This window comes from Meriones unguiculatus, chromosome 10, assembly GCF_030254825.1.
Source record: "Meriones unguiculatus strain TT.TT164.6M chromosome 10, Bangor_MerUng_6.1, whole genome shotgun sequence".
Taxonomy (NCBI): domain Eukaryota; kingdom Metazoa; phylum Chordata; class Mammalia; order Rodentia; family Muridae; genus Meriones; species Meriones unguiculatus.
Genome location: NC_083358.1, coordinates 74,900,045 through 74,921,719, shown reverse-complemented (window position 1 = coordinate 74,921,719; position 21,675 = coordinate 74,900,045). Strand labels below are relative to the sequence as shown.

General features: G+C 45.8%; 1 protein-coding gene across 4 annotated transcripts in view; it reads left to right on the top strand.

Annotated features, from left to right (window-relative positions):
* The window catches only part of Lef1 (lymphoid enhancer binding factor 1), a 106,654-nt gene that overhangs the window by 77,951 nt on the left and 7,028 nt on the right, over nucleotides 1–21,675 (top strand). For 2 of the 4 annotated variants that reach the window (XM_021645305.2, XM_021645297.2), the window contains 5 exons: nucleotides 1,285–1,407; nucleotides 2,576–2,738; nucleotides 7,406–7,513; nucleotides 11,902–11,950; nucleotides 12,577–12,617. In XM_021645305.2, coding sequence (XP_021500980.1) covers nucleotides 1,285–1,407; nucleotides 2,576–2,738; nucleotides 7,406–7,513; nucleotides 11,902–11,950; nucleotides 12,577–12,611 — 478 coding nt within the window. In that variant the 3' untranslated portion in view covers nucleotides 12,612–12,617. The remainder of the gene's footprint in view (nucleotides 1–1,284; nucleotides 1,408–2,575; nucleotides 2,739–7,405; nucleotides 7,514–11,901; nucleotides 11,951–12,576; nucleotides 12,618–21,675) is intronic. The other 2 variants (XM_021645313.2, XM_060392691.1) reach the window with 1 other exon arrangement.

The window sequence follows — 21,675 nt, the reverse complement described above, 5'->3', positions numbered from 1 at the left end:
TGTGGCTTTCCCAAAGAAGCTAGTGTGTCACTGTGCTGGAAGTCAAATGGTGAGCTATTAACTGGTTGTGAATCTGTCTTTTCTTTTCTTTTTTGTCTTTTTAATGTGGATTTGATGTTCACGGTTTGTGTGGTAGATTTCAGCTTCAAAATATATGTGTTCTTTGTTCAGTGAAGCATAAATCTAGATGGCTAGAGTGGTTAATAATCTTCATTTTTATAGTTTTTAATGCTGAGGACTGAGGACAAAGATTACCGTACGGGCACATAGCCAGTGTCAGGCACCTTGAATCTTTCCATTTAGCAGGGCATTAATATTTGGTTGAACATTTGTATTCTTGTCTCCCTAATAACTAAGAAATTTGTTTCTGAAACCCTAGGTGCCCTAGCAGAGGTCCTTTTTTCTTCCTTCCTAATGAAGGGCTCTGGGAAAAACCAAAGAATATTTTTCTTGTGAAATTAAGCTTTTACTCTAAATTTACTTAATTTACTCTAAAGCAGATTGGAAAAAGACAATCTCTAAGGTATATCCAAATTTACCCAGTGTTTGCTGAGATACATCATTATTATTTTTTTCTATCAGGGCAGATTTCTTCCTTTGCAATGGCTGGTGGTAGCTAGGCTGACTTTTTTGAATGCTGCATATCCATGCCCAGGAAAAAGGCATTAGCAGGTAGAGATGCTGCCTGGGTACACACCCCCCTCCCTTTAATTTAACCCTTGCCCTCAGTTCCAGAACCAGCTCCTCCCCAGGCCCCATCTCCCACACTTCACTGCTGTGTAGAAGATCATTTCAGGTGATGAGAAGGAAAACCTTTCAAAGGAGGCGTCAAGAGGGCTCTTCCTGTCTCTTCTTTCAATTGTCCCCTTCTGGCGTTGACTCAACAGCAAATCATAGGAGAATACTCTTCGTGTGCACTTTTGAAATAGAATGTCTCTGGTTGAATCCTAATAAACCATCATGTCTCCAGTAATTTCTCTTATTGAAATTTTTGTTGGAAGTTGCGTTGCAAGGAAACTGATTCATTGTTGCCTTATCTTGTACCTGCTGCCCTCCTGAGGAAGAGTGCCACTTTGGAAAACCATGGGGAATAATTATATTTTCCAGCTGAATACAGAAAGAAAGAAAAAGCCAATTGTTGCTCCAGACTGTAGCTAATACTCAGGTGCAGGCAGATAGGAGTCTTCACTCAGAGCCATTTGCACTCAGTGAGTTGTGTTCTCGTTCTGCCTCAGTTTGACCATAACAGCCAGAAGTGCATATTGTCTCCCTCTCTCTGTATAGGTTTTCCCACCATATGATTCCTGGTCCTCCTGGCCCCCACACAACTGGCATTCCTCATCCAGCTATTGTAACGCCTCAGGTCAAGCAGGAGCACCCCCACACTGACAGTGACCTAATGCACGTGTAAGTAGAGCACCCCACCCACCCACACACACCTCGTATTCTGACCCTCCTCTTCTGTTGTGAAATTCCATGAGAACAGGGACTTGATTCTGAGACCGGAAAGGACCGTGAGATTAACAGGTCACGTCACTCAGCAGGATAGAGCAGTGCTCTGCATGTGTTTGCAAGGGATGTTGATCTGTAGACCCTTTGCTAAGTAAAACGGGTTGGTGGGCCCAGAGCACATAATTCTGCAAATGCAGTTACCCGGGTTAAAGTCTTTAGCGGCACAGGCTTCGAGAAACAGTGGCAGTTGGCACTGACTTCCCTATTGGACTAGCATTGATTCAAACTTCCAGAGCCAGGCTCTATTACCTTGTCTTGGAAGAATAAGAAACAGCTCCTCTTATTTAGAATTTGTGGGTGAGACGGATAGGGCAAGTGGTGTTGACAACCCAGGAAGCTCCTGAAAACACGTTCAAAGGAGATACCTATTTTTTTGGCGGAGAAGGGTTGAAATCTCACTAGGGCTAATGGAACATGGTCAGCTGTAAAGAGCTTTGTGTTGTATGGATGAGGACTTGAGTTTGGTCCCAGGTGTGCTGGCATATGCCTGTAGGGAGGCAGAGACAAGAGGGACCCTGGGATCTGCAGGCCGGCCAGGCTGGTGACAGGCCAATGAGAGACACTTTGTAAGCGCTCTCAGCAACCAAGATTGATGGCAACTGATCATCAGTACCCAAGGCTGACCTCTGATGCACACACACACAGAGGGAGGGGGGAGAGAGAGAAAGAGAGAGAGAGAGCTTGCTTTTCAACATGTCCTTTAATCCCCATCCCCCAAAGTGAACATTCATTGCACTAAAAGATCACCCATAGCATTTGTCTAGCTACCTTGGAGGTAACCAAGGACCTCAGCTTTTGGGTCCCCAGATGAGGCTTTCTCAGAGCGAAGGAACCATATTCACAGTGTCACTGTGTAAAGGAAGAGATCCTGTGGTTTTAGTTGTTTAAAACCTGGGTTTTCATCAGATGAGCCACACCCTGTTCATCCAGCCTGATGGAATGGAGGGGGGGCTGCAGAAAGCTGGGAGGGTCATCCTCTTGCATTGAATTTGGCAACTGAACAGCCGTTCTCTCTCTTCCCGGCACCCCCTGTCCCCTTTCCCTAACCACTGCCACCTTTTAGGAAGCCTCAGCATGAACAGAGAAAGGAGCAGGAGCCAAAAAGACCTCACATTAAGAAGCCTCTGAATGCTTTCATGTTATACATGAAAGAAATGAGAGCGAATGTTGTAGCAGAGTGTACGCTAAAAGAGAGCGCAGCTATCAACCAGATCCTGGGCAGGAGGGTAAGTAACCGGGGATACGGACCATGTCTATGGCTTCCACAGCATGGCTTCTTCAAAATGTTCTGAGATTTAGTTACACATCAGGAGTGTGTGTGTGTGTGTGTGTGTGTGTGTGTGTGTGTGTGTGTGTGTGTGTGTTCAGGGAATTCTAACACAAGATACACTGATATAGTGTGTTGTAAACAATGTTGACTGTTCTTGAAGCATAGAAAACTTCCCAGAACTGATGGCTGTTTTTACCACCATTCTTTAAAACACTGCTTTTCACCTATCTTTATTTGCCTGTAAGAATGCTTGGTAACAGTTGCTGAATTAAACAGCCATGGCCCTTGTCTTCCTGGGGTTTGCTGTTTTGTTGCCAGATGTAGACATTAGTGAAATAAGGTTATTCAGTAAAGTTAAAATTTGTGGTGAATATTGTGGATGTGCAAGGCTAAGTAAGAATGAACAGCCAGGGCCAGCCAGGGCCCCTCTGAAGCCATTGCATTTACAGTAAGACCTGAGAGATGGGTAGCAGTTAGTGGTGGATTGGAGCCTGGAGTAGTGTGGGGGAGAGGAGTAAGGATTGGGGAGGACCCACAGAAGGAGCTGCAGCAGGGCTTCTGCTAGACTAGCTTAGAGAGAGGAAGCCACGCCTCCCCAAGCAGAAGCAGAGCTGTCCTGCTGACACTCTAAGAAAGAAGTTACATGTCTACGTGTCTTATACGGAGGTGCTGGACTAGAACCAGGTTATGGGAACTCTTAAAATTCCTTCTCCAACAGCTCCCCAGAAGACTAGCAGTTCCCTCCAAGTGCTTTCCCACGGGGTTGAACCTGTCTTAGCTTGACATCTGTGGAACTGTAGGGCAAACTCAAATTCATCTAGTTCAAAAGTGACATTTTTACTGATACCGCATTTTACTTTGTTAGGAATGCCTCATCTTGACGCGCCAGTGCTCAAGACGTGTGGGCAGCGGCTTCTTAGTTGATAAGCCCTGTATGTGTTTGGCTTTATTTTCCCTCTTCGGTTCAGACAACTCGAGGAGGCTCTACCCACCCTTAGGGAAGCGTGGAGAGAATTACGTGTTAGCCGCCATTGCTGACACACCTTTCCTATGCTCCCAACTCAATACCCCGGAACACTCATTAAGATGCTCAGGAAGCTGGCCCTGAGTTAGGGATTCCCACCAGAGAGCCATTGCCAGCTCCGACCTGTGAGACACCAAGCTCTCGAGGGCAGGGTGCAGCGGCAGATTATAGCCTTTGGTGTGCCGTATAGGACGTCCTATCTCCCTGTGGATTCTTAAACACTTAATAACGATAATTACGGTGATTCCCATGCCAGATCTCGGCAGAGGGGCGAGTCTATCAGCTTTGAGGGCTCCACCTTAAAAGCCAAAAAGGCTGCTAACCACTTTCCCTGACTTTCTAAATAAAGAGAGCAGAGGCAAAGGGGGTTGACGGTTTTTATTTCGGCGAGTACCTCCTTTAGCCTTCTTTTTTTTTTTTTTCCTTTTTTTTTGTCTTTGAGTCATGTCTTCTGGCCCTGCAGCAGGAATTATTTTCCTGCTCAAGAGGGTGAGGATATGATCTTTGAGGTATGCTTCCTATTTTTAATGCACGTTTCCAACAATTGCTACTTTCTCAGCTCCCTGAATGGTCCCCAGATCCAAGCATGTATGCCTTGAAGGATGGTTCTCATTTGGGGTCTCTCTCTGTCTTTGATTTAGACACCTGTTTCTATTTATAGGCCTCTGGGTCTCTGATTAAGATCAGGTTTTCTGTCCTTTGAGCACTCCCCTCTGGCAGAGCCGAGTTTCCCGGCTCTTTAAAGTTCTGGCTTTAAAAATCATGAAGTTTTACACTAGCGTGATTAGACTGCTTAAAAGTGGATCTTAAATCCATCCTGGAACATATCATCTCTTGATTTTTTTTTAAAAAATCATCTTTACTGTCTCTAAAATGGAAATACCCATTTATATGAATGAATCAAAGTTTTCTTAATATGTATCATAAATAGCAATGGCATAAATGTTATTTTTAAATGAACTGACCTGCCGGGCTATTGCTAGAAGTCGTTTTGCTACAGATTTGCTTGATTGTTAAGACTGTCTTACCAAGTTCATAAAAGTAAGCAAAGGTTCCCCCCCCACAATTTTTAATAATAAAATTAGATTTTTTTAAGTATATTTTTAAGTAATCAAAGAGTAAGAATTTTTTTTTGTTTTAGTTTTCTTTCTATGTTTCAAAAGCCCCTGAAATGAAGAATGAAGGCCATTTTTCTACTTTTAATTTTTTTTTTTTTTTTTTTTTTTTTTTTTTTTTGGTCCAGGGGAAAACTCCAATCCCATTGTGGAACCTACTACGTTAGTCTGCTAAATGACCTCTGATTCGTGAGCCTGTGTCGATGTTTTATGCATTAGGAATTCTTAGGGAGCTCAAATCTCTTGTAAGCACAAATAGCTCACATCTTCTTTCCTTCTTGTTTTGTCCTGCACAGTAAATGCTTGGCAGTTTAGGTTGAAGATCCGATTTCATTTGCATTCTTGGGAGTCAATTTTTATTTACCATTGTAGATTTTTCTCAGGTTACAATGCCTCCATAAGCTATATGCAGTTATAATTTATAACATCTCCTGTCATAAAAGGGGATACAGGGCACAGGACTTGTCAGATGAGTAGAGGAACAGATTTTAAAGTGACGTAATTCTTGTCTTTGTCTTTTGACTTTTCCCTCTCACCCAGAATAGTGACATTTTGAATCTTGATAGTCACATGTATTTAGCATGAGAGTTAGTATCAATCAGTGATCAGTAATTTGTTTATATACATATATAGATATAAATATTATGAACATACATATATAAATATGGATACATATATGTATAGGCATGTATGTATATAGTGTCCAGTTGTTGCCACCTTTCCCAACTTGTTATTTTTATTAATTGGTAACAAAAGTATATTTCTATGGGCTAGCAAGATGGCTTAGAAGGTAAAAGTGTTTGCCACCAAGCCTGATGAACTGCGTTTGAGCCCTGGGAACCACATATTGGAAGAAGAGAATCAGTTCACATAAATTGTCTTTAAACTGCCACATGTGTGCTGTTCTGTGTGTGCTTACACACACACACACACACACACACACACACACACACGCACATCAATATAATAAAACTTGAGTGCCTTGCTTTTTACCTTCACATTCTGTGCTTCTAAGTAAAACAAACAAACAAACAAAAAAAAAATCTGTCTGATCCCACACCAAGGGCTAGCTTCAAAGGGGATTTCTGAAGGTATGGAAGTAACTGAGTGGCCTGTGGGTGCCGCTGGCATGGCAGAAAGGTGCCAGGAGCCCTGTGAGATGGCTCCCTTGTTCTGTCACATTAGAGCAGCAGGCGTTCCTGTTTTCTGTAGGAAAGATGCTGAGCCAGATCTTCAAGTCCAAGGCCACATTGATGAGGGTCTGTTCTCTCATCAGCATGTGCCTCTGCTTTCTCCTTCTCCCCTCTCCCCAACCACCTACACCTCCCTCTTTTTGTTTTTTTCTTTTTTTAAGTCATTGAAAAAAAAAAAAAAAAAGTCGAACCAAACTAACAAGGAAGTGGAATTAGAATCAATGTGCTGGACGGCCTGGCACAGAACGGGAGGAGGCAGAGGCTCCCAGCCACCTAAGAGACAGTCTCAGGGCAGGTTCTTCCTCCTGCAGGGACATCACACCTACCCTGTGTAGTCACCTCACAGTTAGTGGGTGTCCACTGCTCCAGGGATGGTTCTCCCGGCACATCCTGGCCCCGGAGAGGTGGGGGAAACGCTAGAGAGCCATCTGCTGCAGCCCCAGGCCCAAGTGGTTTACAAATAATTTGCAAAAAATTATACAAGCAAAACAACTCAAAATCCCAGGTGGATACCTTGCTCCAGAATAACAGTTTTGTTACTTGGTAGTTACATTAAAAAAAAAAAAAAAAAAACGAGAGGGAAGAGGAGCTCAAAGTTCATCAGCAGCTCTATGTTCTGTATCCGAAACCCCAGCCTCCTAGATGACAAACACATTTAGATGTCACTTCTAGCTTCCCACTGGACGGAAGCTAACCACAGCCAGAGTGTGTGGCATGAACGGTGTTATCAGCATTCTATAGACGTGGGCACGTGTGTGAGTGTGAGGAGATGGGCTGACTTCTGATGTCATGCCTGTAAGGGTCACATGATTCAGGTTCCAGACTCCATATGACAGAGCTGGAAGAGAGTCTGGGTGGGAAGGGGGGTTGTGTTTGTCATAAAAGGCATCTGGAAATTATCACATTTTGCATAAATAAGTGGTGCTTGGGCTCAGTTACCAGTGTAAGCTCCAGACGATGAAAGGAAAGCTGGGTATCGGGGTTCACCCGGAGAGTTCTTTTTAATTTATATTGGCAAAAAGAAAGGGTGGGTGACAGATCTTTATACTCCGAATGCTTTGATGTGTGGCATGGGATACAGGACCACAGGGCAGAGAAACCAAAAATATGGGTTTCACTCCCAACCTCCAGACTTGGAGTGGGTTTCTGCCGCACCAGGGCTGTTCCCATTTAGATAGTGGGGAGTTTAAACACTTCCCTTAAATCCCTTGGTCAGAGTTTGAAACACGAGCTGGACTCTTGTTACCTCACTTACCTTTTCTCTCTCTTCCCCTTTCCTTTTCCGTTTTAGTGGCACGCCCTCTCCCGGGAAGAACAGGCCAAATATTATGAATTAGCACGGAAAGAAAGACAGCTACATATGCAGCTGTATCCTGGCTGGTCAGCACGAGACAATTATGTAAGGCCCTTCTCTCTCCCTTGGCTTTTCTACCCTCCTGCCACGCCCCCACCCCTACCCCTGACATGCTTTCAGTCTTGAGGGGGGATGTTTGGATGATGTGTGGTGTTGTACTGTTTTCTTGTTTCGAAAAATTAATGAACTGTGTAAAAAAGATTTTATGAGTACATTGTGTTCTGAAAGCTTTAAGCTTTTATTTTGTTGCTGTGAGTATTAATTTATTTGTAAAATACAGCTCTTTTAAAGATCAAAACAAAACTCCTTATCATTAAATACCAGGAGAAAAGGATGTAAAAACAAACAAGCAAAAACCCTATAATTTCACCGTGTAAACTCGAGATGAATGATGTCTGTTTGTATTCCCTCTTGGTACGTTCTCTGTGCATCTTTAGCTTCACATGCTGGTAAAATACAAGTGTGCATGCATACATGCTTTATGGCATGTTATCTATTCTTATCTAAAAATGCATTTTCTTTTCTGAAATAGTGTTTATATCCATATTCTGTTAAGTGAATGTCCCAGTTTTCTGGCTTTTCTTGATTTTAGATTTTTGAGTTTTCCTTTTCCCCTTTCAGAGACCCATAATCCAGTCTGCTGTGGTTATGTCTGTGCATAATAGGATGTTTTTCCTGTACACAGGACCATTATTTCTGCAGGATAGAATCATAGTAGCAGCATGTTGAGTTAAGAGGATAAAACATTTTGAAGTTCTTGATGCATTTTGTCAGATTGCTTTACAGGTGATGATTGCTTTAGAAATCTTACACCATATTTTGGTGACTGTCTTGACACAGGATTAGAACTACATAGGTTTTTTTTTTAATCTCATAATAATATACCTATCTTCTATGTACTTTGAATAAAAACAGCGTAGGGATTATCATGTTCTAGGATATACTAGTTTCATTGTCAAGAGAGCTTATACTGCCAGTTCTCTTACTGCTCAGAGTTTGAACATCTTACTGACATTGTCTTGACTGATATGGTAAGCTTAGACTCTTGCATAGAACATATATTATGAATGGTATATTTGGAAGTCTCTCATTGTATATAAAATAAAAAATTTGATTGTTTAGATTTTTTTAACAGAATATCTTGAAAAATTATTCTTAGCTCAGACAGCTACAACAGAGTACCATAGCCAGGTAGCTTACAAAAGGGAAAATTGCCCACTGTTCTGGAGGCTGAGCCATCTGAGGCCAAAGGCATCGACAGGTTGGGTGTCTGAGGGCCACTCTCAAGCGTTTGGCTGTGCCCTCACCAGCTGCCCTTTCCCCAAGGAAAAGTCCCATTCATAGTCGCCAGTAGGCACCTCCCAAGGGCTCCATCTTACTCCAGTGCTCTGGAGGTGGCAGAAGTGTTAAGATTTCAGTGCAGGAGTTTGAGGGGGACGCATTAGTCTATATCAGGAGAGCAGCAGAAGGAATGCCATCCAGGCCAGCCTTGATTTGGAGGGATTGTCCCTTCAACAGCACGTGTGAAACAATGACTCAGTGTGCAGTTTGATGACGGTCTTTGCTATAGAAGCATCGGTTCCCACAGAGACAATGACAACAATGTGAGCCTAAAGTCACATGTCCATAATAGACAGTACAGCATTTAAACACATATGTGTCTTTCTGGGAACGGGCTGGACATTTTTCCCCCCTCTATAATATGCCTCACCGGAAATGCCACTTTACTGTTCAGCATTGGGAGCTGCAGCAGGAAGGACTTTGACTCAGGAAATTAGAGTCCTGTGGGCAGCCACTTGGAAGCGCTAGCACAGACACTCAAGCGGCTGTTTTGGCTGTTTTGGTAACCACCATATGCTGATTGTAGGGAGTGCCTTCCGGTCATTCCTTCTGTTACTTTCTAACCCTTACAACTGTCCACTGACGGGGGCATCATTCCCACCGCTCGGGGAGTGTCAGCTACGAGAGGTTAGGCGATTTGTTCCCAGCTGTGGGGTAGGTAGCTGCACTGCAATTTAAACCCACTTTGGCTTGACTTGAGGATCTGCATGGCTTCCCTCCCGAGGATTTAGCTCCATGTCTCACTGGCTTCTGTTCCCTGAGCAGTAATTACCATCTGTGTGTACAGAGCCTTTGCTGGGCCAGAGGGGGCACAGTGTCCTCTTCTCATTCCACCCTGAATGCCCTTTGGCTGTGGCTTGCCTGGGAGGGGACCGCTGACCTTTACCCTCTGACCCCATGCTAGAGCTTTGCCAAGCTCTTAAGTTTGTGCACACGTAGCAGCGCTAGCTGAATGCCTTGAAATTTTCAGTTCTGGTCTTAAAAGTGATGTTTTAGCATTTAGAAAGAAGAAAAGGATATCTGCATGTCTCCCTTTCTCCTCCATCTCACTCTGTTTCATCTGCTCCTCTTACATGTGAAAAGAAAGGAATTTTGAAGAAAGCTATTGGATTGTGAGGTTTTCTTTAAAGGTTTTACTTTACTCTCCATGACTGTTAAAAGAACTTGCTTTGCACTCACCTTGCCTGAATGAAGGGAAACCCCACCTTGTTCATAGTATTTTTTAACAACCCATCAATGTCTGAGGCAATGCAGGGTCAGGTGAGGGCGCCCTTGCTAACAGTATTCCTTACAGGAGTGTAACATCAGGAACAGGATGTACAGTGAGGATGCCTCCTGATCCGCTGAGGTCATTAAACGTACATCTGGGTTTATAGTTAAAATGGCCTGCTCAACAGCATCATTGATTTTACAGTTGAAATTTACTTCCATAATTGGTGCTAATAAAGTTTTTGTGACTCATCAGTACATAGATTTTCTTGAGTGAGGGTATCCTGCCTCCCAAGATCATAAAGTCTATGTAATGCTGACAGAAAACATTCTGTCAAGCATGAATTAGTCAATTAATATATCCAAGCTGCTCTCTCTCTGCCTGCCGTCCTATGTATATTCTCTCACCTCCCTGATTTATACCTAACCTAGCACACAGGCAGTAGCAGCAGTGATGCTCAGGGCACCACATGCTGGCTGTGTGCCTCACAGAGAGTGTGGAGAGAGGCTGGGTACAGAGCTCCTGGCCCTGCTGCTGACTAGATGGGCCATGGCCTCGAGCTCAGGGGTATGGGGGAAAGAGCTCCAGTTCCGTCTAAGGAAGAGGAATGAGGTGTAGGACAGAGAAATTTTTTTGTAATAATTTATTTAACTTTTATTTTATGTGCATTCGTGTGAAGATGTCAGATCCCTTGGAATTGGTGGTACAGACAGTTGTGAGCTGCCATGTGGATGCTGGGAATTGAACCCGGGTTTTTTGGAAGAGCAGACAGTGCTCTTAACCACTGAGCCATCTCTCCAGCCCCGAGAAATTTTTTTTTGAAAGCGATGTCAGTTAGGACCAATGCAAATGGGAGCTAGGAGAGCAAAGTGCGGAAGGTCCTAACAGGAAACAGCCTCACAGGAAGAGTATCCGAATGAAGGATCATGGTGACTGCAGGAAGCACGCTCTCTGTCCACACCCTTCCCCCAGAACGCCTCTGGTCTCATTAGAGGTGGTGTTATTTCTGATAAGCCATTTCCCTGGGTCCCTGGCCCAGTGTTGGCCTTAGTGTTTAAGGAAGAATGCTTTGGTCAACTTTCTGAAACATGAAGGCTTCATTCAGTAACCATGTGACATGAGAAAAACTGCTTCGGGGGATGAAAATGTATCTTTACCTTTATAGAACCCAAGGCATCATATTCAGTCAAATATGATGGGCTTATTCTATTGATGTTGCTTGCTGCCCTCATTCTGGAGGTGCTGGCTGCAGAGGGTGTTCCATTAGGTGGACAGAAATACCTGTCACAGGTTAGCCGTCCATGATTCACAGAAGTGACTGTGGCTGTAGCCGTAGTGAAATGCTTCTTAAGGGAAAAGAAAAAGAAAAGAAAAAAATTAGTTTTGAAGAATAATGAAAATTTTAAGTTACTTAAAATGTGAACATTTTTTTTCCTAGTTTGTCACTGAAATGTTTTTGAAATGTGTTTAGAACTGCTCCTGTGTTGCTGTCACATGTCTCTGGAGAAGCAGAGGCCTCAGTTTCCCAGGTCCCACTTTCTCCTCTGCCTTTCTCCTTGGTTATGCCATACTTCTGCCACAGGGACCGGGGCACTCAGTTGATGCCACGGACATAAAATACTGTCCAGGGCATTTCACAGCAGGATTCCTCCTGAGCACCAGCAGAGCTGGGCTCTGAGCAGTCCAAGAGAGGCGTACCCAAAGAAGCTGGGCTGCAGGAACCGCACATGCGACACAGGCTCTGCACACCCAGGGGCTGAGGGGAGGCGGCGACCCTCCAGGGCCCTCTGGCTGGGCGCCTTCTCTTTGCGCTCTGTGTACGGTGCACAGCTGCATGCCAGCCATGTGCTGTCTGTGCTGACGAGTGCCTCTGTCCTTCCAGGGCAAGAAGAAGAAGAGGAAGAGAGAGAAGCTACAGGAGTCTGCTTCAGGTAGGTCCCGCGTGGCTCTCTGTTGCCGCTTCTGCTTCTCGCACACTCTTGTAACTAGACCGCATCTTCTAGAAGCTGCCTGTCTCTGTGACCGTCACGTGTGGCCCCCTTAACTCAGCTTTCTCTCCTGAAATTCTTTAACGTCTCAAAAGACTTTTCTTGTGAATGTGAAGGTGCCTGTAAAAGACTCCATTCCCATCCCTGTGCCCGGGAGCCATAGTTAGGAGGTGTGGCTGGTTCCCTCCCCCTCCTCTGTTGTCTGTGTCCTCTCCGCTTCTGCCTCTGCTCTGTTTATGTAGTCCTTAAGCGCGTAGCTTTTAAGATGACAGTAAAACATGCCACGTTGTATCCCCTTGAGAATCTCTCACGTGTTTTGGGCTTTTAATGCTGAACAACGCGATGTCGGGGCTTGCCTTGCACTGGGTTGTGGAAGTCAGTGAGGTCCCACGTCAGTTCCTTTAGCTTTGCTTTAGAAAGCCACCACACGCACCGCACAAACAGAAATGGCTGCTCTGAGAACCGTAAAAAGCAAAGCAAGCAGGTCCACGTGATGTTGTAGCTACTGCGTGTTTGCAATGTGCAGAACCCTCTCCATAAACATTTGTTAAAGGCACAATTTTCTGCAGGTACAGGTCCCAGAATGACAGCTGCCTACATCTGAAACATGGTAAGACCAACTCTCGGGCCCGACTGCTGACTTAGCTCTAACAAGAGGCACTTGCGTGGGACTCTTCCCACCCTCGCCGATTCCATTCAGCCTCGTTCCCGACGGCGGAAAAACGTCATCGGAATGGGTCTGTGCTGTTGACGCACTGCACAGTTTCTAGCCCAGCTGTGTCTGCACCACAGAGTGCTTTCCCCTCCTCTGTGCCTTCTGTCCCACTTATTTCTCTGTTTTCTTGGCCCTCAACACTTTTTTTTTTCTCAGCTATTTCTTACTGACCAGTGAAAATCTGCCTTAAAAAAAAAAGAAAGAAAGAAAGAAAGAAAGAAAGAAAGAAAGAAAGAAAGAAAGAAAGAAAGAAAGAAAAGTAGGAATCAGCATGTCATCCTCCTCTACCATCGGGGTTGAGTCTGAGAGACACATTTGTACCCAACTCAGCCCTGTGACACGGTAAAGGCTCAGTTGAAATGATATGTGAACAGTTTGCTTGCAGGGACCAAGATCCAAGTGCTGTATTTTGTTTTATTTATTTAACTATCACATGTGCACGCAAGTGATTGATTTGTTTCTTCTACTGGGTGTTTTTCTGTATTGGTGACCATTGCTAGACCTCATCCTAGGATCTGTAAGTTAAACCTAGTTCTTATTTTTATAAGTCTTTCATTTCTATCCACACGACCCAGGGAAGCTGGCTTCATTAATAGAGACGCGGTCTTCAGTTTGAATTGACAGGGTGGAGCCGTTCTCTGCAATGGCTGGCTCTGTTTCTATAGTGTTCTTTCTCCAGAACCCTATGCTGTTAGTCACTCTCCCTGTTGGACTCCCTTTGGGTCCTCTTCACCTCTTGCCTTTTACGACTGCCCGGTCCTTATCCCTTGTTACACTGCTTTTATTGTAGCCTTTGGAGAACTGTTATGAGCACAGTCTTCCCTTCCGCAGCTCATCCATATTGCTCTCAGAGGGATTTTCTGAGACACGAGTGAATGATGTCAGTACTCAAAACCAGCCAGCTCCCACTGCTTGAAGGATACAGGCACGTCACCTAGTGGGGACCTGCCACTGCCCCATCCTTGTGCCAGGGCCTTGGGCCATGGCTTCACTGTTTCTCCTCACTCCCTGACTGGCCATGTGAGACCTATGCTGTCTGGACAAAATTATCAGTTCCCCACGTAGACAGAGGGCACTGCCTACGATGTCCTTGTGCTTGGAAGGCCTTCTCCCTCTACTTACGAACAGACCTGTCTGGGCAGTGTTCCTTACAAGGGCTTGCAGGGTGGATGCGCTTGACTTAGCCAGGGAACCTCATCCGAGCTTCAGAATTTACTTTGCGCCCTGAACCTTCAAACGGCTTTCCCCATAGAAAACTCCCAGCGGACTTACTGTCACCAGGTAAACTTAGATTTCCGGCCAACTCCCTGGGCCCTCTGCATCAGCCTCCTGCTCTCGTTCCCCTCCCTTGTGACTTGGGAATGTCACGTGCAGTGAGCCCCTTGTCTTTGGCCAGGAGGAACTGAGAAGGGCCCCTCCCTCCTCCTGACAGCCTGGTCACTTCACTCCCGAGAAGCCTTGATCTTCACTCTGACTTTCCAGGTTTCCAAATCCCCATCTGATACCACATATGATCAGTCCTGGTCTAACCTCACCGACTAGCCTAAGGCTCGGTGGCCTCTTCCTGTGTTAAAAGACGACCTGTTCCCGGGGTGACCATCCATCATACCTAAACACAGTGTGGTCACAGGCGACAGCCACACACCATCTCGTGGATGCGAATTAAGGTCTTCTGAGACAGCTGCCTAACTTTTGTTCTTCCCAGGGGTGATTCGATTATAACCTCAGCCCCAAGATGCATCTGGCTCAGAGACGGCAACCTTAAAAAAAAGTGTGCGCACACACACCTTGTATTGTTTCTGTTTCTTTGTTTTGTCTTTTTAAGACAGGGTCTCCTTGTAGCCAGGCAGACCTCCAGCCCACTTATATAGCCAAGGTTGACCTTGGCCTCAGCGCCTGCAGCTAACTTGTGGCTCGCACTGCCTCACGGTGGGTGTTGCCACAGGGGCCCAGTGCATCCCCCTCCCTGACTCGCCACCCAGAGGGTTTCTGTGTAACGGTTATGCTCCTGTGTGATTCTGACTGTGACGTCCGGCATTCTTCACTTCCTGTGCAGCCTCTTCCCCTCCCCTCGGTGGCTTTCTGGTGCCCTCACAGTGTTCAGAAGTGCTGCTGCTTGTGTGGGTTTGCTTTCTCCCATGGGGTAGCAAGGTCCCGGCTTGCCCGAGCTGACTTCACGCCGGAAGCAAGCCCAGGAAAGAAGCAGTACTGGATTGCAACTAATGCCCTCTGTAGAGCAGTATTTCTCAACCTGTGGGTCGCAGCCCCCTTGGCAAACTTCTGTCTCCAAAAATATCCACATTATGATTCTCGACAGGAACAAAATTACAGTTAGGATGTAGCAAGGAAATGATTGTATGGTTGGGGGTCACCACGACAAGGGGAACTGTACTGATGGATCACAGCATCTGGAAGGTTGAAATCCACTGCTTGGGAGTGACACGAAATCCCCACAGCCACTGTTTCGTTCTCAGAGGGCAGTGCCAAGTACACTTAAAAGCTAAGGAAACCTAGTGACTGAGCAGAGGGGCCAGAGACCGGGCCTCCAGGAGGCCTCACTCTGCTAGTGCATCCAGGGAAACTTCACACGTGTATCTTAAACTCAGTACAGCTACCTTTCACATTAACAGGCTTCACAGTGACACTCCGGGGCACGCACACCTTGCTTAGTCATATCCTCACAGACCCCCAAACACACACACTCATGTCTGCCTCACGTCCCAATCCCCTCTCCTGGATCTCCTCCCCTTTGTTTTTGTTTTCCTAGCACTCCCTCTAAATTTTCAGGATCTTTTTTCTCATTTTAAGGAAAAAATTACACATATATATTTTGCTGTTGTTAACTTTCTGGGTTACTATAATAATGAATTTGATATGGAACTTTCTTTTAAAGATGTTTGATTTTTATTGTTATATTAGCTTACAGAGTTGCAGGTTTCCACATGGAATTTTAATGTTTCCCTTCAGTTGATGCTCCCACCCCCACCACTGTTACGGCACTGCTCTATACATGGATACATGTATACATGCTCTATACATGGACAACTTCCACATTTGAGAGAAAGGGCATCATGCTGTCTGGGTCTGGATTATTTCAGCTAATGCAATCACCCCTGCTTCCTTATGTTTTCCTACAGATGGCTCAGTTTCAGCATTCTTTATCCCTGATAGTGCTCCGCTGTCACATTTTCCTTAGAGAGAGGGTTTGTGGCCAAGCCCCTGGGCTGGTTCTGTAGCTTGATCCTTGTGAGCAGTCCCTCTGGAAGCACGTGTGTGTGGGCATCTCTGCTATACGCTGCCTTTGAGTGTGTACCCAGGGGCTGAGTCCGCTGTAAGTCTACTGCTAGATTTTTTTGAAAACCAACATGTATGGATTTCCTCATGGTTATACTGACTTAACGTTCCCAACAACAATGTGCAAGAGTGCCTATCCCACATGGGTGTGTCGTGGTGTGTGTGTGTGTGTGTGTGTGTGTGTGTGTGTGTCTTTACCAGTCGCCATCCTGAGTTCTGTGAGATAGACTCTCAGTGTAGTTCTGATTTGCATTTCCCCAATAACTAAAGATGTTGGACATTTTGTCAAAAAAGTATCCGTTGGCATAATTTACCCATGTAGGTAGGGATTGTATTAGTTGATTTTGTTGTTGTCATGTTTGGGGATTTTTGTTTGTTTGCTTGCTTTCAAGTCACTTTTAAATTTGTATTTTTTTTTTACTAATTAATTCAATTTACATATCAGTCATAGGCCCCTCCATCCTCTCCTCCAAGTCCCCCCTCCCTCCCACATCCTCAGAATAGGGGAGCCCCCCTACCCAGACACCCCAGCTCACACATGAGGACTGATTTCATCTTCTTCCCGTGTCCTGGTAGGGCAGTCCCATCAAGGAAGTGATCAAAAAGCAGGCAACTTGGTCCATGTATCAATATCCCTAACTAGTGGGTCCACATGAAGCCTAAGCTACCCATCGGCTACTTCTAAGTAGGGGACCTAGGTGCATGCATCGTCCTTGGTTGGTGTTTCAGACTCCGTAGAACCCTCTGGGCCCTGGTTGATTGGCTCTGCTGGTCTTCTTGTAGAGATTTTGTCGCTTCTAGGTCTATTTATCCTTCCCCCTCTTTTCCAGTAGACTCCCTCTGCTTCACCCAATGTTGGCTGTGAGTCTCAGTATCCGTTTCGAACCGTTTGCTTGGTGGAGCCTCTAAGAGGACGGCTCTGGTAGGCTCCTGTCTGCAGGCACACCAGAGTGTCGTTAATAGTGATAAGGGTTGGCTTTCTTCCGTGAGGTGGGTGTTGGGGTTCAGCCCGGCATTAGTTGGACATTCATTCCCTCAGTCTCTGCTCTATCTGTTCTGACTCTGTCCCTGCAGGTCTTATAGGTAGAGTAAGTTTTGGATTGAGGTTTTTGTGGGTGGACTGGTGATCTCCTCCGTCCATGAGGTGTCTTGTCTAGATAAAGGGTGTCCTTTTTAGTCTTCATTGCCCCTGCTACTAGGAGTCTTAGCTAGAGGCCCCTTCCTATCCTCCCAGAGGCCTGTTCGGATTTAGGTCTCCAGCTTGTTGCAGAGATGCCCCACCCACCGTTTCTCTTTTCTCTGCAGGCCTTCTGCCCTCCTGCCCCTAGTCTCCCGGGTCTGATCTGGGTTATATGCACGACTGCAGTGCCTGTAGACTCCAATAGAGGGTGCGGAATCCCCTGAGCCAGAGCTACAGCCAGTTGTGAGCTGCCTGAGGTGTGTGCTGGTCACCAAACTCAGATCCTCTATAAAAGCAGTGTGTGCCCTTAACCTACCGCACCAACTCTCCAGCCCCCAAAGGTTTTACTATACTGTGGATGTTAACCCCTGCCAGGTTCGTAGTTGGCAGAGATTTTTCTCCTGTCTTGGAGGTGACTTCCTTTGCATAAGCTTTTTAATTCAACGAAATACCAGGTATAATTTTTTTTCTTTCTATTGGAGTCCTGATCCTGAAATCCTTGCTTGTGCCCATATCTTGAAGTGTTTTATGTTTTCCTTCAGTAGTTTCAAAGTTTGGGGTCTTACATTAAGATTTCCAGTCTACCTGGAGGAGGATGAAGGGGTCCAGCTTCAACCTCTGAGATATGGGTAATCAGGTTTCCCTCCCCCGCTTCTTAAAGCAGCGGTCGTTTCTTTGGCATATATTTATGGAACCTTTGTGAAGAACTAGTTGTCTGTGGGTTTGTGGGTTTGCTTCTGTCCTCCTTTTTACCCACAGGTCTGTGGTCACACTAACCGTGTGTTCCAGACGTGCTCATTAAATGAGAATTATCTTTTGAGCTCACACCTCGGAATGCGCAGCCCAAATGCTAAAAACCTCTTTAAACACTTGTGCCTCCGCTCCTTGAAATGCATGGATTATATTTTATGCTTCCATGTTGGGGGAGGGTCCCTGTAGCCTGTATGGCCTCTTCAAGCCCCATGTAGAAGTTGGGGAGGAGAATATGAGTCAACCAAAATGATTACATGTGAGAAATCCATATGCAGATCCACTCAAACTGTTACTGACCGGCTCTCAGTGCCAGGACACCTTTTGTCCCACTGGAAACAGAATCCATGAAAGCTGTTCCTTGAGGCACTTCCGAGTAAGCCAGATCCACCCCATCCAGGGTTTGGACTCACCTGGCCTTTGTTGGAAAGCTGACATCGGGGGCCTGAGGAAGCGGGACAGAACCTCTCTTCTGTGTCTTCTAGAAGGCCACTGTCATACACACCAGTGGCTTATTGACTCTGCAAACCACTAGAAGGGTGGCTCCCCAGGGTAAGAGCTGCCTTGGGGAGGGGCTACTTGCTAAATAAGATCCTTTCCCTTCCCAGAGGAGTGTCCGTTGGTACATGTTACATAAAAATAAAGAGCAAGGACCTAAGTGCGTAAATCTGAGTAGGTTAGTGGCAGTCTCCTGGGTGGCCGGCACTTGGGCTGTGGATTGGCAAGGAAGTTCCCAGATTCCATGGAGTGTTGATTACGTTGCTGGGAGTTTTTCCGGCTCTGGAATGGGTTTGATTTAGAGCCCACAGCGAGCGCCTCAACAGCTTGTCAGTAGTCAGAGATCATTATCGAAGACTTGACTTTTCTTTTTCCCCCAGTGTAGTCAAGATACACAAGAAAGTAAGCGAAAGAACCAGAATTGTGGAAACATCGGGAGGGTTGATCACTTGAGTTCATTAATGAAAAACCATCTCCGTAGATGAGTTTATTAATATTTACTGTAGTAAAACATACGCAGTGCCAAAATTACACAGAGATACGGGTTTAATGTCATGCCTCTGATTTTATAATATCCACAAACTAATTTAAAAGTAGAAACAAGATACTTTAGAAGGTAGAAAACCTCTGTGGCTAAAAACACAGAACTGCTCCTAGTGATAGAGACGCACACACACAGTGCCCTCACGCCCACCCTTACCCAAACCACCCACCCCATCCCCATTTTGGCTCTGGCATAATCTTTCTCTCAGAAGCATGTTTATGGAGAAGTATGTTTATCACCAAGTAGAACCTTCAGCCTTCACTGCCCTGGGGCCAGGAGCTGTGTAGGAGAGGTAATTGCAGGTGCCATCCAGGCTAGAGGAGTTAATTGTGCAGTTGCTTGGATTCACGTTAAAAAAAAAAAAAAAAAAAAAAGTGGTCCTGGCTTCTGTTTGATGATGGCGTTTGAACGGCCCGAGGCTCCTGGTTCCTGTGATTCCTCCACAGAACCTCCCAGCCACAGAGCAAGAACTGAGATGTCGAGAAGGCAGAACCCCGAGGCTCTGGGGGCACCTGTCCTGCAGCCCCTGCTTCAGCCTTGTCCTCTGAGAGTAGGGAAGTCCTCAAATGTTTTCCATGGTCAGATTAAAAAAAAAAAAAAAAAAAGTTTATTTCCTATGTAGTTTGAAGCTCATCCTGGCACCTTTGAGCTTTTTCCTAATCTCTTGTGCCTCATTCTACCCACAGGTGTACCTGAGCCAACATTAGGCATCTAAGCCTCCAGGTGTTGGTCCACCCTTGTGTTGCTATTTAGTTAGAAAACAAAGCCAGTCTTTTGTTTTTGTTTAAATGGTGAAATTAAAGGGAAATTGGAGGCATCTTGAGAAATCCTAACACTTGTTAAGAGTCTCCAAGTAAAAAAGACTCCTGCCTGTACTTAGAAAGTAAAAAACATGCCATCCACTGACCCTTTGTTCATCTTGCAACACACAGGAAGCACTCGATAAGGAAGTAGCGGGAGTTAGAGGTTTTGGGAAACAACTCCTAACTCTGGAGATGAGAGGCTGGCAGGTTAGAGAGACCAGGGGTCACACACAGTTCCTGGCCTGTGCCATCAGCGCAGCGAGAGTCAGTATCTCCCGGGCAGTTGCTCTTGGCTCAGCAGCACCCCTAGTGGAGGCTGCCTTCTGTCTCCCTTCATAACACAGTAGTTAGGATCCTAGGCAAGAGGCTGCTGTTGGTCTTGCCTGAGATTACCGGCTCACTTTGCTTGAAGCTGAAGACCTTGGTGTCCTAAAGGGGCTCTTCCACAGCTGCTGTCCCTGCCTTGTCTGTTCTTACAGAACGACCTACCTCTGACGTTCCTCTTCTTAGTGTCCTTATGTGTCTACAGATGCCTGCCATGGCAGCCACGGATGAGTAGAAACCTGGCAGAGAATCTGTAAGGCAGCACTCTTGACTGTAAAGCTCCTTAGAAAGTTCAGACCCAGGACAGGCAGGGTGAGGCCGGCTCACGCTGTTTCCACATAACTAACGACAGTGCGGCTAAAGGAGCTGCCAAGTCAACTGCAGGTTTTCAAATCCAGAACCGCGTCCAGGATGCCTGTGGTCACTGTTTCAGCTACTTTCTGTTGCTGTGATAAAGCATTCTGATTCAGGTGACTTAACAGAAGAAAGAGTTTCCTTGGGCTACTGGGAGTCCACCATGGCAGGGAACATGGCAGCCGGCATGGCGGTGGCAGAAGCAGGAAGCTGAGCCACAAGCAGGAAGCAAAGAAAGAGAGCTGGAAATGGCAAACTCTGAAAGCCCGCCTCCAGTGACATGCTCTCTCCAGCCATGCCGCGCTTTGTATCCACAGCTGCGGGTAAAAACAGCTGTAGACTGAAGACCCTAGGGATAAAATTTTAGAGAGTTCCAGAAACACAAAAGTTGGTTTTGCCATGCAGTGGGCACTGTGCTCAGTCTGGGAGAGTGCGGTCAGGTAAGACTGCTCTGCGATGGGCCTCTCCAACACTCTTGAGCATCGGTCTTCCTTCTCGCTTGTGCCCGCTGTAGTTGACCCTGCGACAGTTGTGTGCTTAGCAGACATGTTGCACATCTTTTTTCCTTGTCATACTATCCCCTTTAACAACACAGGGATAACCATTTCATGGTACCTGAATTGTTGTAGGTATCGAAAGCAATCGAGAGCTTGTGTAAAGTACAGGAAGGATATACGTAAGTTATATACAGATATGTGCCACCCCACATATGACTGGAAAGGATCCTTGATGGATAGATGCCAAGGCACAGCTGTACCAGAAGAGCCTGGATTTAGCTTACGTGACCATCTGGTGGAACCAAGGACAGTCATACTGTTTGGCCAGAGATGCAGAAATAGGAAAGTAGAACTCAGTCAGCAACCAGATCCACTGGTCAGCTGCCACTAAAACTTAACCAGGCGGGCAGCAGAGATGGCTCAGTGGTTAAGAACACTGGCTGCTCTTCCAGAAGACCAGAACCACAGCCATCTGCAGTTCCAGTCCCTGAGTCTAGCATCCAAAGCCCTTTCTTGCTTCAGAGGCAACAGACACACACATTATACACAGATAGACAGACAGACAAAGTACCCACATACTGAAAATAAATATTTACAATATCTAACTGGGCATGAAGAGATGCAAGGAAACTCACTAAAACTTCCTTGTGATAACCTAATACCCTATCCTCCTCCCCTTGTCTTCAGAAAAGAGGAGCACCCTCCCCCC